Source organism: Oncorhynchus masou, chromosome 27 (assembly GCF_036934945.1).
Source record: "Oncorhynchus masou masou isolate Uvic2021 chromosome 27, UVic_Omas_1.1, whole genome shotgun sequence".
In the NCBI taxonomy this organism is placed as follows: Eukaryota; Metazoa; Chordata; class Actinopteri; order Salmoniformes; family Salmonidae; genus Oncorhynchus; species Oncorhynchus masou.
The window spans coordinates 42333466-42347613 of record NC_088238.1 but is presented as its reverse complement, the minus strand read 5'-3'; the positions used below and the strand labels follow the sequence as shown (position 1 = coordinate 42347613).

The 14148-nt window shown below is 44.2% G+C and overlaps 2 protein-coding genes across 2 annotated transcripts in view; one reads left to right on the top strand and one right to left on the bottom strand.

Moving 5' to 3' along the window:
- The window catches only part of LOC135515490 (protein inturned-like), a 27464-nt gene extending 19944 nt beyond the window's left edge, over positions 1-7520 (top strand). The window contains exons 13-18 of the mRNA XM_064939121.1: positions 156-370; positions 495-804; positions 1001-1095; positions 1334-1523; positions 5264-5403; positions 6159-7520. Coding sequence (XP_064795193.1) covers positions 156-370; positions 495-804; positions 1001-1095; positions 1334-1523; positions 5264-5403; positions 6159-6270 — 1062 coding nt within the window. The 3' untranslated portion in view covers positions 6271-7520. The remainder of the gene's footprint in view (positions 1-155; positions 371-494; positions 805-1000; positions 1096-1333; positions 1524-5263; positions 5404-6158) is intronic.
- LOC135516204 (INO80 complex subunit B-like) lies at positions 7059-14134 on the bottom strand. The gene is made up of 5 exons (XM_064940324.1): positions 14046-14134; positions 13305-13497; positions 11505-11635; positions 8972-9141; positions 7059-8507 (listed from the first exon to the last, which is right to left on the bottom strand). Exons 1-5 carry the CDS (start codon positions 14086-14088, stop codon positions 8037-8039), a joined length of 1008 nt encoding a protein of 335 aa, XP_064796396.1. The 5' UTR covers positions 14089-14134; the 3' UTR covers positions 7059-8036.
- Positions 14135-14148: the final 14 nt, after the last annotated feature.

The following is a 14148-nucleotide window of genomic DNA, read 5'->3' as shown; positions in this document are numbered from 1 at the left end:
CTAGCTGTCCCTCAGACAGACATCCAACATTTGACTCTAGTTTTGTGTTCCAGGATACCAACTACACACAGACATCTGTTATCCCATACATTCTCTCTCTCTCTCTCTCTCTCTCTCTCTCTCTCTCTCTCTTTCTACCGCTCCCTCTCCCCCAGAGGCACTTCATGCAGTGTGTGCTCCTGGAGGCGAGTGGCTGTGCGGCCCCTGCCACGGGGGCCCCAGGGCCCGACTGTGTGTATGTGGACCAGGTCAAGGCTACCCTCCTACAGCTGGAGGAGCTGGACTTAGGGATGGAGGAACGCCTTGCCGCCCCACCTGCCCCCTGCCTCTCCTGTGCTGACTGGTTCCTCCCCTCGTTTGTCCGTGACAGGTTGTTTTTAGTTTGACAATTTTAAAAACAAAAAATTCTACGTGTAGAAGTAAAATATTTGTGTATAAATAAGTGCATAGATAAAATTGAGGATGACACAAAAGGTTTCCATTGTGGTTCTCAGGTTAGACACCCTGACTGCCTCGTCTCCTGTCCTCAGCAGGCTGGCCGGGGGCGTGAAGCCGCCCTCCTCGGACCAGGGAGGAGGAAAGGTGGTGGGGCGGAGCCTGTTTGGACGAGGCGCTCGGAGACCGAGCACCAAGAGGAGTCAGTCCGACAGCGGGAGCGAGGGACAGTCGGATGGGGGTGTAGGAAGGCCGACTGGACTCAGTCCACAGTCCACCCCCGACTCGGCCCGGAAGCTGGTCGGTCAGAGAGACTCGCTGGGTTCTGGAGGATCTGATGGGAGTCGAGGCAGTGGGAGCATTTTCAAGGTAGGGTCTTAACCTTCCTTCCCCCATTGCGTCCCTCATCCTTATATCTATAAAAAGGTATGTTCCGCGGCACACTTTATTAAATTACAGACAGACATACAGACAGTAAAGTACAGACACTGCTAGGAGAGCACGATATTTAGTGATACACTGGGTTTTGTCAAATACCAATGTTGTTTCCCCCCCCTCACCTTAGATTCCCAGGATGAAGCATCCTAACCCGTTCTACCTGGGCACCCTGAAGAAGAGTCTGACTGAGAGAGAGACAGGGGAGAAGTACAACACTATGAAGTGAGTGAAACAGGCCAGCAGTGTTAGAAGTTAGTTTATCCTTCCCCGTTGTAATAATGCCCTAAATCTCCTCTCTGCTGTGGTCCTATCCTTTCATTCTATCCTATTCTATTCCATATCACACTATTCTAATTTTATTCCATCTCATTCTATTCCACCCCATTCTCTTATATTCTGTTCCATGCCATCCCATTCCATTCTATTCCATTCCAATCTCTCTCTGTTCTGTGTTGGCCAGGTTGACGTCTGGGGCAGAGAACACTCTGTTCCACTATGTGCTGATGGAGAAGGTGCAGGGTATCTTCATCGCTCCTACACACAGGGAACTGGCCCAGCTCAGCGGCTCCATCCACCCTCAGCTCATTCGCAACTTCCACCACTGCTGCCTCTCCATACGGGCTGCCTTCCAGCGGAGTCTGCCGCCCAGGGTAAGATACAGAACGGAACACACACACAGACAGACTCTCTCTCACACACACCGTGGCGATTTTAGCGTGTGCATCTTGGTGGGACAAACCTACCCAGTTTTTTTTAGTTGCATGCCAGCAAAGCCACTACACAACACTAAACAATACGTTAGTTGCACTATAACGGTGACAAATGGTGCCCGCAAACTGTTAAGGCCTACATAAAGCTGTGCCAACAGCAGAGCTTTCCTTTCAGCACCATGGCTATCAGCGGAGACTCGTCTGGCAGCGAAACTGTTCATTCAGCCTCGTTTACTGCCTTTTTAAAAACCCTAGCTGATATAGCTGACTTGCTTAAATAAATATGGTTTCTACTGACTCCTTGTGGATTCGTGTAACTCAATAAGAACCACATTCTCCTTCAATAATAACGAATGTTCTTCATGTTTATTCGTATGTTATCAACACTTAGCTGTAAGTATAAGCACGTGCAAGCGAACGAGCTGCGACGAGGTAGGCCTATTCATTCAGCACTTTCAAGATGGACAGCGACAGAAGTTCAGATGCATGTTAGTTCAGATAAGGCCTCAACATCTTGCTGAATCTAACTTTACTCTTCTTTAAATCACCACACACACAGAGATGGAGCGAGTGAGAGAGTGAGAGAGTGAGAGAGTGAGAGAGAGAGAACCATTTGAAGTATTTTATTAGGCCTATGTGGTCTAAAAGGGAAGGAAAATACAATCACGAGGATCCACTTTATAGACAATATACAGACGCACAGGCGGCGCAATGCGCAAAGAAGACAACCCTCTCAATATCAACTGGATTTACATCGGTCTATTACTGAACTTTTCTATTGAAAACCAATATTTGAATGAGAAGAGACTGTCACTGGTGAACATGGTTACAGACCCAGCAACATGATATAGTGTCCCCTCCCACGTGACGAAAAGCACATGAGCTAGTTACAATACACAAAGCAAGCAAAACAATGAAATCATTCCAACATTTCCTACAATGACGAATAAGATACAAATGGAATAGACCCATATAAGCAATATAGCAATGGAAATGCACAGACTATGGCATAAGGGAGCGATGAGCGGATAAGGGGCAAGCCGTAATTTCAATTAAGACATTAACCTATAAATGTTTAAGTCGTTGGAGGAGGGGGGGTACTAAGCTAATATATGGAATTGTTTTAAGATGGAAATAAACTCAGCAAAAAAAGAAATGTCCCTTTTTCAGGACCCTGTCTTTCAAAAATCCAGATAACAGTTAATGAACCCGTGGAACGGTCGGTGAGACACTATCAGCTTACAGAAACACCAAAAGAAAGATGCCCCAGGGTCCCTGCTCATCTGCGTGAACGTGCCTTAGGCATGATGCAAAAGAGGCATGAGGACTGCAGATGTGGCCAGGGCAATAAATTGCAATCTCCGTACTGTGAGACGCCTAAGACAGCGCTACAGGGAGACAGGACGGACAACTGATCGTCCTCGCAGTGGCAGACCACGTGTAACAACACCTGCACAGGATTGCATCCAAACATCACACCTGCGGGACAGGTACAGGGTGGCAACAACAACTGCCCGAGTTACACCAGGATGCACAATCCCTCCATCAGTGCTCAGACTGTCCTCAATAGGCTGTGAGTGGCTGGACTGAGGGCTTGAACGCCTGTTGTAAGGCAGGTCCTCACCAGACATCACAGGCAACAATGTCGCCTATGGGCACAAACCCACCGTCTCTCGACCAGACAGGACTGGCAAAAAGTGCTCTTCACTGACGAGTCGCGGTTTTGTCTCACCAGGGGTGATGTCGGATTCGCTTGAAGCAATGAGCGTTACACCGAGGCCTGTTCTCTGGAGCGGGATCGATTTGGAGGTGGAGGGTCCGTCTGTGGGTTGTGTGTCACAGCATCATTGGACTGAGCTTGTTGTCATTGCAGGCAATCTCAACGCTGTGCGTTACAGGAAAGACATCCTCCTCCCTCATGTGGTACCCTTCCTGCAGGCTCATCCTGACATGACCCTCCAGCATGACAATGCCACCAGCCTTACTGCTCGTTCTGTGCGTGATTTCCTGCAAGCCAGGAATGTCAGTGTTCTGCCATGGCCAGCGAAGAGCCCGGATCTCAATCCCATTGAGCATGTCTGGGACCTGTTGGATCAGAGGGTGAGGGCGAGGGCCATTCCCCCCAGAAATATCCGGGAACTTTCAGGTGCCTTGGTGGAAGAGTGGGGTAACATCTCACAGCAAGAACTGGCAAATCTGGTGCAGTCCATGAGGAGGAGATGTACTGCATGACTTAATGCAGCTGGTGGCTACTCCAAATACTGACTCTTACATTTGATTTGTACCCCCCCTCCCCCTTTGTTCAGGGACACATTATTCCATTTCTGTTAGACACATGTCTGTGGAACTTGTTCAGTTTATGTCTCAGTTGCTGAATCTTATGTTCATACAAATATTTACACATGTTAATAAATTTGCTGAAGATTAACACCATTGACAGTGGAGAGGATGTTTATTTTTTTGAAATAATGTATCATTTAGCTATTGGATTTTGAATTTTAGGACCCCTTTAGGTATCCCCCCCAAAATCTTTTAAAATTATTTGATAAATGTAATTTTGCATTTACTACTATAGCCCATAGAAATGCCTTGAATAACATTCATAAATGTAAAAATAGATAGTAAAAACTGATTTGCATACGTGGATGCGGTGGATAGAAACGCAACCCACACACAAAAAATGACATCTCCAGCTTAAACTGACAGATTTTGATGGAGATTTTTGAATTATGTTACTTACTTATGTTACTTACACATGGGTGCGTCAATAGACTCTTCAGGATTAATGAGCGAGCTAAGATGGACATAGTCGATATAACCATTTGTTCAGTACGTGTGAAATGTACAGCTACAGAATTCAGAACATGGGCCGTTCATTCAGTATTCTCCCTGTACACCAAGTCAGAACCGTAGGATAAATAACGGGGGCATATAAGCAGACAATGAAAGCTCTTACAATATTCGATAATGACAATTCTCTAAAACAGGCTCAAGACTACATGTACACCACTAAGTCAGAGCAGTAGGCTAAGTTATGAGGGGGAGAGAGACCAAATTCTATAGATCTATAAATTCTCTTCATTTGAGAAGGATTTGCCAGTAGATTGTCGACGTGATTCATGCTGATGGCTGCTTGTCTAACTTTCTAGCAAAGTTTTTGAAAGTGTGATGTTGACATGATCAGCCCAATCAAAGCTATGGTAGATATAACGCAATTTGACGTCATTTTTATCTGTGGCCAATGACCTTGAGCCTTCTTGGATGGGCACTTCTAATATATATCTATGGCAGCACCCGAGGGGGCTTGAACTGCCTAGCTCTCCCGTAGATTCTGCAGTGACATAATGTCCCCATGAGCGACAGAACGCTGAGCAAATCTCGGCGCAATTAGGTAAGATTACCAACGCCTACACTGTATTTTTGCTGGCTACCCCTCCACCACAGAAAACACAGAGCTCGGCTGAAACACCTACATTTTGGAGCTGCCTTACTTGAAGAAAGATACCATGTTTGTCTACGGCTTTATTAATTTTATTTCCGCCCATGAAACATGGGACCAACATGTGATGGGTCGCTACTGCAAACACACCATATCCCTGTATGTAAGAATGTCTGTGTTGTAATAAAAAAGGTGGCGTGTGTTTATGTTTAATCTCTTAGACCTCTCTTTGTGTGAGTAGGGCAGGCCAGGTACAGACAGACCCCAGGGGACCCATGGGCTGGGCCCAGTGAAGGAACACGGAGTTCTGTTCCAGTGTAAACCTGAGAACTGGACCGACCAGAGGAAGCCAGCCCCCACCATGAACTACTGGGTTATAGGGTACGTGACAGACCAAAATACTAAATGCTCCTTTTGTAGTGCACTATTTTGAACTCTGGATAAAAGTAGTGCGCTTATATGGGGATTAGGGTACATCAGAGGACACCGTGTTTCAGTGTGAATCTCAAATGGCACACTATTCCCTATATAGTGCACTATTTAGTGCTCTGGTCAATGTACTATGGAGAGTAGGGTGCCGTTTGAGACATAACCAAGTCAACTATGTCTGTGCTTGCCTCACATAGTGTGAGCGCCACTGTACATGATTGAGTGTCCTAAGAATATTTATCTTGCCTCTGTTGCTATATAGGGTCAGTGTTATGAATTCTATATTGTGTTTTCTTTGGGGGGGGGTTGAATGTAGGGTAGGGATGGTGGCTGTCCTTGTAATAATGACTGATGGCACTTTGGGATGTCTCGACTGTTGCTTTTGGACATGCTTCTGCGTTTCAGAGGTGTGTGTGTGTGCCCTCAGTGAGAGAGAGGTCTGTCTGGGTGGTAAAGTAAAGAAATGTGAAGTAAACCAGTGAGAGGCTGAGAATAGCAGACCAACATGTAACAGTTGGGCTCTGGCTTACAGTGAATTTCAGACAAAGATATACTGGGCGTAGAGATGTCCATTTATCAAGGTGCTGCTGCGGTATTGTCTACTCTCTGGACATCTAGTGCTTTTTATTTTGATTTAGTTTTTTTTATACGTCCTGCCTATACTCCAGCTTGAAACACACTGCCATTTCCCTCTGTTTGTGTTCCAGCCGGATGCTTCTCGAACCCGTCCCTCAGGAATTCTACGTGTGTTTCCATGACTCCGTGGCAGAGGTTCCCGTGGAGATGGCCTTCCGCCTGTCTTTCGGCCTGGCCTTGTGACGAGCCGTCTGCCAACAGTCTCTTATGAACTCTGGTAACACTACTACCTATCGGCAGACAGACAACCCCAGAGCACAACCCTGTTCATTAGGCACCAAACGGAAGAAAACAGACAGACGGGGAGGTACATAAACTCCAATAAGAAAATGCTTGTTCACATTTTCTATCACAAAATATTTTGCTACGGTTTTCCCTTAATGAACACAACCCTGGTCTTAAAGGTTTCCCAGTTGACATCAACGCCTGCTTGCAGTCAGTCGGAGATATTCTGGGATCTAAGACTCCCTCTTGTGCCTTGATCACCTGACGGCAGGTAACAGGAAACCTCACAGACCAAGGTTGTTCTCTGTTAGCCTTGGATCAGCTCCAGTGGAACAGCAGGACTGCATCCAGATAGAAATATGTTTTGTGGAACAAACATGAGGTAAAAGGAAGCGCGTCAGCTCTATTCATGACATTTCTGTCTGTAACATCCCAGTACGCTTGCCTACTAAACAGGTTTTGGGGGCGACAGGTAGCCTAGTGGTTAGAGCGTTGGGCCAGTAACCAAAAGGTTGCTGGATTGAATCCCCGAGCTGACAAGGTAAAAATCTGTCGTTCTGCCCCTGAACAAGGCAGTTAACCCACTGTTCCCCTGGTAGGCTGTCATTGTAAATAATAATTTGTTCTTAACTGACTTTCCTAGTTAATTAAAAAATAATAAATATACCCTGGGTTTATCAGATGCTATGTTGTGTCCAAAATGGCTCCCTATGTAATGAATAGATTAACTAAAAACTGAGTAATAATACCTCAGAAAACATGCTGGATTTTATTTTTTTAAAGGGTAGATGTGAGTTTGCTAGGAAAGTATTGTTCTGCTATTCTGGCCATAGCAAGTCTCATTCTAGTTCTGTGGTTCTGACATTCCTGTTAGCTAGACCAAATAATATGGGAAAAGTCTAAACAGCATTCTTGGGACATACCAACTCTTACGTCACGCCATTGCGGGTGAAATGTAAAACGGTAAGGGTTAAGGTTCGGAACGTCCCAAGGATCCCAAACAGCACTGACCAAATAATATGACTGTTCTTGCCTGCTATCCTTTCCACATTGGCATGGCAACACAGCTTTAGGTAGAGTTCTATTCATGTTGCTGTTTTGGAGGAAGATAAAATATCATAACTTATTTAAGATGTACAGTATTTTGTATGGAAATGTAATAATTTGTGATACAAATGCACATTTGTGACAATTAAAAGAAAAACATATTTTGGTTTCCTCTGGGTCATTTTCTCAATTTATCAAACATGTTACTGCTGTTATGCGTTACGGCTTCTGCTTGCCAAAAGTAATACGAAACCATTATATTTATACAAATGAAAGTCCTTCATGATCATCAGGCAAACAGCGCTCTGTTATTTCAGTCCTGCTGTTACAAAAATAAGCTTGCCTCCTTAAATTCTTATTCAATCTACATTATGTGGACTTCCACAAACTAAGGATCTAGAAATAAATAATTGCTGTCTGATAGGGCCTGGTGTGGCTGTAACCTACCTTATGTCATCCTAGTATCAGGACTAAATTGACTGACTGATGCATTGGTTTGAACTCTTTTGATAGTATACATCATTCTGAAATGACCACTTATGACATCACACAAAGAGAAAAAAAAAACTGAAAAATGCCTTTTCATAATCTCTCAAAATACAAAAAAATTACACATTGTCCATTTAGCCCAAGAGTTTAAACTGCCAGCAAGCCAAAACATTTGAAAACGGTCAAATTCAAGCAGCACTCTCCACAACAAGGACCAGATTCTTCTTGTAGCAGTCCAGACTACAGAGAGGGATCCCAGTCTTGGAGCACGAGTACCTCTTCAGATTACTGCACCCGTTTATCCCGCAGCCTACCGGTGCCAGGGGAGGGAGGCACAGGGAAGCAGGGGTCGGGGCAAGCACCCCTGTTGGAAACGAAATCCCCATTCCCTGGGCTGAGTCACAGTAGCGGACCATGGGACACTGGGCCTGCTTGGACTTATACTGCTCCCTCATACTCTTGATCTTGGCCTTGGAGGTTTTGGTGAGCCTCTCGATGGTCTGGTTCTTGTCCTCCTCTGCCTTCTTGGCCGCCTGCAGGCGCCTCTTGCGGGCACTCTCCTCTCTCTTCTGCATCATCTCGGTGGTCATCTCCTTTTCCTTGTAGCCCATGGGCAGCTCCAGGAGAGGCTGGTTCTGCTGCTTGTGCAGGAGGGCTTTCTGTAAGGCAGACGCACACACAACCATTCAGGGTCAGTAGGATGTAGACCTAAAGCTTTACATAAATATTTCAAGGTTTTCTGTAATCTTTTAATCTTTAAAGTTTTTTAAAGGAAAACGCCACACGAAAACTTTGGGTATTTGTTTCATGAGTCCATTGTTGATATAGTCCCTAAATGTTTTGCATGTCAGCAATCAAGTTAAGATACATAACTTTCAAAATACAGAAATATCTTAACGTGATTACTGACATGCAAAACATTTAGGGACTATATCAACAATGGACTAATGAAACAAATACCAAAAGAACGTTTTTGGCTGGAATTTCCCTTTACCTTATAGCCGTTTCTCAGATCATATTGTGACCTGGCAAAATTCCCTGAATCAAGCCACGTGGTCAAGTGAAAGTCATCCCTACTTTGATATGACAGACTGGTCTGGGGCCTGCTCTCTTGTTACATTACCTGTCTGGCTGTGAGCAGGGACTCATCGATCTCCTTCTTCAACTCTCCGTTGTCGTCCAGCTCTCCTTTCTCCAGGGCGTCCAGCCACTTCTCCTCCTCGTCCACCGGCTTACCCAGGGAGTCTGAGTCCATGTCTGGCAGAGGAGACGGGTCCAGGTTACTGTCCTCATCTAGAGGCAGGGAACAGAAAGAAAACAAGTGCATGGTTATGATATTAAAAAGACATGGCTATGATCCAAAATGGCACCTTATTCTGTATATAGTGCACTACCAGGGTCAAAAGTAGTGCACTATATAGGGATTAGCATGCCATTTCATTCAAACACTTGATGTTTGGCAAAGACAGAAACAGGCTCACTGAAATTACATTAAACATTTGCCTTGTGCAGTGAACTTATTTATTCAGTGCCTTCAGAAAGTATTCATACCCCTTGACTTATTCCACATTTTGTTGCGATATAGCCTAAATTCAAAATTTATTTGTTTCCCACCCATCTACACACACTACCCCATAATGACAAAGTGAAAACATGTTTTTTAGAAATGTATGCAAATAAATACAGATCAAAGGAAATGGGATGCACCCGAGCTCAATTTGGAGTGTCCTAGCAAAGGGGTGTGAATACATACACTACCGTTCAAAAGTTTGGGGTCGGTAAGAAAAGCACATATTTTGTCCATTAAAATAACATAATTGATCAGAAATACAGTGGGTTCGATTACAGGCTCAAAATGGCCAGAAACAAAGAACTTTCTTCTGAAACTAGTCAGTCTATTCTTGGTCTGAGAAATTAAGGCTATTCCATGCGAGAAACTGCCAAGAAATTGAAGATCTTCTACAATGCTGTGAACTACTCCATTCACAGAACAGAGCAAACTGGCTCTAACCAGAGTAGAAAGAGGAGTGGGAGGCCCCGGTGCACAACTGAGCAAGAGGACAAGTACATTAGAGTGCCTAGTTTGAGAAACAGACGCCTCAGCAATCCTCAACTGGTAGCTTCATTAAATAGTACCCGCAAAAGACCAGTCTCAACACCAACAGTGAAGAGGCGACTCCGGGATGCTGGTCTTCTAGGCAGAGTTCCTCTGTCCAGTGTCTATGTTCTTTTGCCCATCTTAATCTTTTATTTGTATTGGCCAGTCGTAGATATTGCTTTTTCTTTGCAACTCTGCCTAGAAGGCCAGCATCCCAGAGTCGCCTCTTCACTGTTGACGTTGATACTGTTGTTTTGCGGGTACTATTTAATGAAGCTCCCAGTTGAGGACTTGTGAGGCGTCTATTTCTCAAACTAGGCATATATTTGGGGAAGGGTATTAAGCCATTTCTAGAGTTGAAAATTTCACAGTGGTCTCAGTCATTGTGAAATGTAAAAAATGTGGAACCACCAAGACTTCCTAGAGCTGGCCGCCCGGCCAAACTGAGCAATCGGGGGAGAAGGGCCTTGGTCAGGGAGGTGACCAAGAACCCAATAGTCACTCTGACAGAGCTCCACAGTTCCTCTGTGGATATGGTAGAACCTTCCAGAAGGACAACGGTCTCTGCAGCACTCCACTAAGCAGGCCTTTATGGTAGAGTGGCCAGACAGAAGCCACTCCTTAGTAAAAGGAACATGACAGCCGGCTTGGCACAACCTAAAGACTCTCAGACTATGAGAAACAAGATTCTCTGGTCTGATGAAATCAAGATTGAACTCTTTGGCCTGAATGCCAAACATCACATCTGGAGGAAACCTGGCACCATCTCTATGGTGAAGCATGGTGGTGGCAGCATCATGCTGTGGGGATGTTTTTCAGGGACTGGGAGACAAGTCAGGATCGAGGAAAAGCTGAACGGAGCAAAGTACAGAGAGAATCAAGATGAAAACCTGCCCCAGAGCACTCAGGACCTCCGACTGTGGCGAAGGTTCACCTTCCAACAGGACAACAACCCTAAGCACACAGCCAAGACAACGCAGGAGTGGCTTCAGGACAAGTCTCTGAACGTCCTTGAGTGGCCCAGCCAGAGCCCGGACTTGAACCCGATTGAACATCTCTGGAGAGACCTGAAAATAGCTGTGCAGCGAAGCTCCCCATCCAACCTGACAGAGCATGAGAGGATCTGCAGAGAAGAATGGGAGAAACTCCTCAAATATAGGTGTGCCAAGCTTGTAGCGTTATACCCAAGAAGACTTGAGGCTGTAATCACTGCCAAAGCTGCTTAAAAGTTCTGAGTTAAGGGTCTGAATACTTACGTAAATGTCATATTTCAGTTTTATTTTTGATGAATTTGTAAACATTTCTTAAAACCTGTTTTTAGCTTTGTCATTATGGGGTATTGTGTGTAGATTGAGGGGGTAAAAAAAAAACAATTTAATCCATTTTAGAATAAGGCTGTAACATAAAATGTGGAGAAAGTTAAGGGGTCCGACTACTTTCTGAATGCACTGTATATGGAGTGTATAATATAGTAAATAAATCAGATTAAGCACATCATTACTTTTATATTGAACATGAGTGGATATGATGAGTGTAAGAGACAGACCTTTGCACTCACCAAGCCAAGCCCGATACTGCTCAAGTGGAACACCCTCAGAAGGTTTATCATCAGAGTCGTCATTGTCGTCCACGATCATCAGAGGACACTGGGAATGAGCTACACCAGGGACCACAGTGAACGTTGGCACACTGGTTCATTAGAAAAGAAGGAGAGAGAGAACAACAAACCATACGTTTAAAGGGACCCCCCCCCCAGATGAAGTTGCTGCCACTATTTTGACGTAATTTCCTGTCATACAGAAGAAATGCACGTTTAGGTTACACCTCTGAAGAATGACGGTACTGTACTGTACATAGTCACGAATTGGGAATTCCCATGTGGAGTTGATAAACATCAACAATTAGGACACTGACAACTGTCAGTGTAGCTAGCTATCTTGCTAACCTAATCTATCTAGCTAATGTTGTTGCTGTTTAAATTTTGTTTTAACTCCACTGTATTCAAAAGATTAGCCAGCTGGATTTAGGGAAAACTTCACCACAGATGGAAACCACTGGCCTATTTGTATTTATTATGGATCCCCATTAGATGCTGCCAATCTCTATTGTTATCTCCAAAATTTTGGCATCTTCCCTTTATTGCAGCCGCGAAACTCCCATAGAAAAATGGAGGATATTGCCCTGTGTTGGGTGCCATCTTTCGGGTTGGTACGTTAAACAGGTGTCCTAATTCTCTGTGGTCACTAAAGATCTCGTGGCACTTATCGTAAGAGTAGAGGTGTTATCCCCGGTATCCTGGATAAATTCCCAATCTGGCCTTCGTACCATCACGGCCACATAATCATCCCCAGCTTCCAATTGGCTCATTCATCCCCCCGCTTCCTCCATGTAACTATTCCCCAGGTTGTTGCTGTAAATGAGAATGTGTTCTCAGTCAACTTACCTGATAAAAAATAAGGGTCAAATTAAAAATAAAATAAAAATGTTAGAGCAAGACAAAACTCTGGTAATATGGATAACTATTGAAAGATTGAATATCAACAAAAAAAATGTTTTTACATTGTAATGAACACGGTGCAACTTTTGGTAGGCTGCTGGCAGGCTTTGGATGCGGTACAGCACACCAAGTCAGCCTGTGCTCATGGTTCTCACAGGGAAGTGAAAGTCCCTTGAAAGTCCCTTCAAGTCCCTTGAATTTCTTTCACGGGTGCCTTTTCATGATCTGGATAGACACTTGTGGTTTCGAGCTAACGTTACACCAATCAAAGCAGTGGAGCGTGTGACGAAGATACACTTTAGTGGTCAAAGCCATTCATCTTGCGGCAACGGGGGGAGCGGGTTTGCAAAATGCTATCATATAACACCATTTATAAAATTGTCAGGTATCTGTTTTTAAATCCAGACTAACAACATTTTTAAAATGGACTAATTATCCAATGGATTATGTTACTTTTCTGCTAAGATGTAAAAAGTGGTGGTGAAAAAAACAAATGTACACCCCCTATGGTTGTTTGCTCCATGGCTAAAGAGGCAAGGCTGTTTGGCTGATTTCAGTCATGAAGAGGAAGAACTTTGCAGCTGTTTCTGATTAATAAACAATGCCATGCTAATGGGTGGTATCATTCAAATAAAACCCAGCCCTGAAATAAAACGTAGGCTGAAAATAATTTGTATGTCAAATCAAAGGAAAAGACAACGCATTCATGCGGATTTGCACGAAGTGGGCAATTCGGATTTGTCACTTCAAGTCCAAATATTATATCATACTTTAACTAAAACAATGACTTATTGACTTAAATTGTTGTGCAAAAAAAAAAGTCTGTCAAGCGAGACTATTAAAATGGCAGCGAGGTCTCACCTTTTTGTCCCAAGTGTTTGGCCTCCCAGTTTGATCTTGAGTCTGAGCTGTGTGGGGGGCTTGAACACAATTCCGGAGTCTGACTCCAGGGCCTCAGAGTAGGAGCTGTGCCCATGGTCGTGGTGATGCTTCTTCTTGTGTTTTTTGAGTTTCCTCCTATGCAGGCTTTGTAAGCCCGCATGGCCCCCATCACCTGTAGTAACAGACAACAAATAGAGATGTAGACAAGATATATAAACAAAGTCAGGCCTATTTGGTAGTGTATAGTGTTGTTATGGGCTCAGTTGGTAGAGTATGGCGCTTGGTTCCCGCTGGGACCATCAATTTATTTATTTAACTAGGCAAGTGAGTTAAGAACAAAATCTTATTTAGAATCACGGCCTACCGGAGTAGTGTGTTAACTGCCTTGTTTAAGGGCAGAACGACAGATTTTTACCTTGTCAGCTCGGGGATTCGATCCAGCAACCTTTCAGTTACTGTCCCAACGCTCTAACTAGGCTACCTGCCGTCCCAACCTGCATGCATGGCTGACTGTTAGCCGCTTTGGATAAAAGTGTCTGCTAAATGGAATTATCATTATGTTGCCATGTATGTTTCAGAAGAATGGCTAACGTTAGTGGCTTCTGGACACTTCATAATATGTTATATGTCTGGTAGTCAATATGATGGTGTAAAATGTTCCAACTCAAAACCATGCTTGAGACATGGGCGCATAACATCAACAGTAAACAAACAACTCACCTAAAATAATCCTTGGGTGGATCATGTCTTTCCTTTTCCCCATTGAAACGACTGTATATATCAATTAAAACCAGAAAACGGGTTCTGCTAGTCTACATCCTAG

What these genes read in the sequence shown, in the direction of transcription:
- LOC135516204 (XM_064940324.1), bottom strand. Translation starts at nt 14,088, where the DNA reads ATGGGGAAAAGGAAAGACATGATCCACCCAAGGATTATTTTAG. An exon ending in GCAGTATCGGGCTTGGCTTG is followed by an intron (nt 9,142 to 11,504) that starts GTGAGTGCAAAG and finishes CCCTGCCTCTAG; the next exon opens with ATGAGGACAGTAACCTGGAC. An exon ending in CCCTGCTCACAGCCAGACAG is followed by an intron (nt 8,508 to 8,971) that starts GTAATGTAACAA and finishes TCTGCCTTACAG; the next exon opens with AAAGCCCTCCTGCACAAGCA.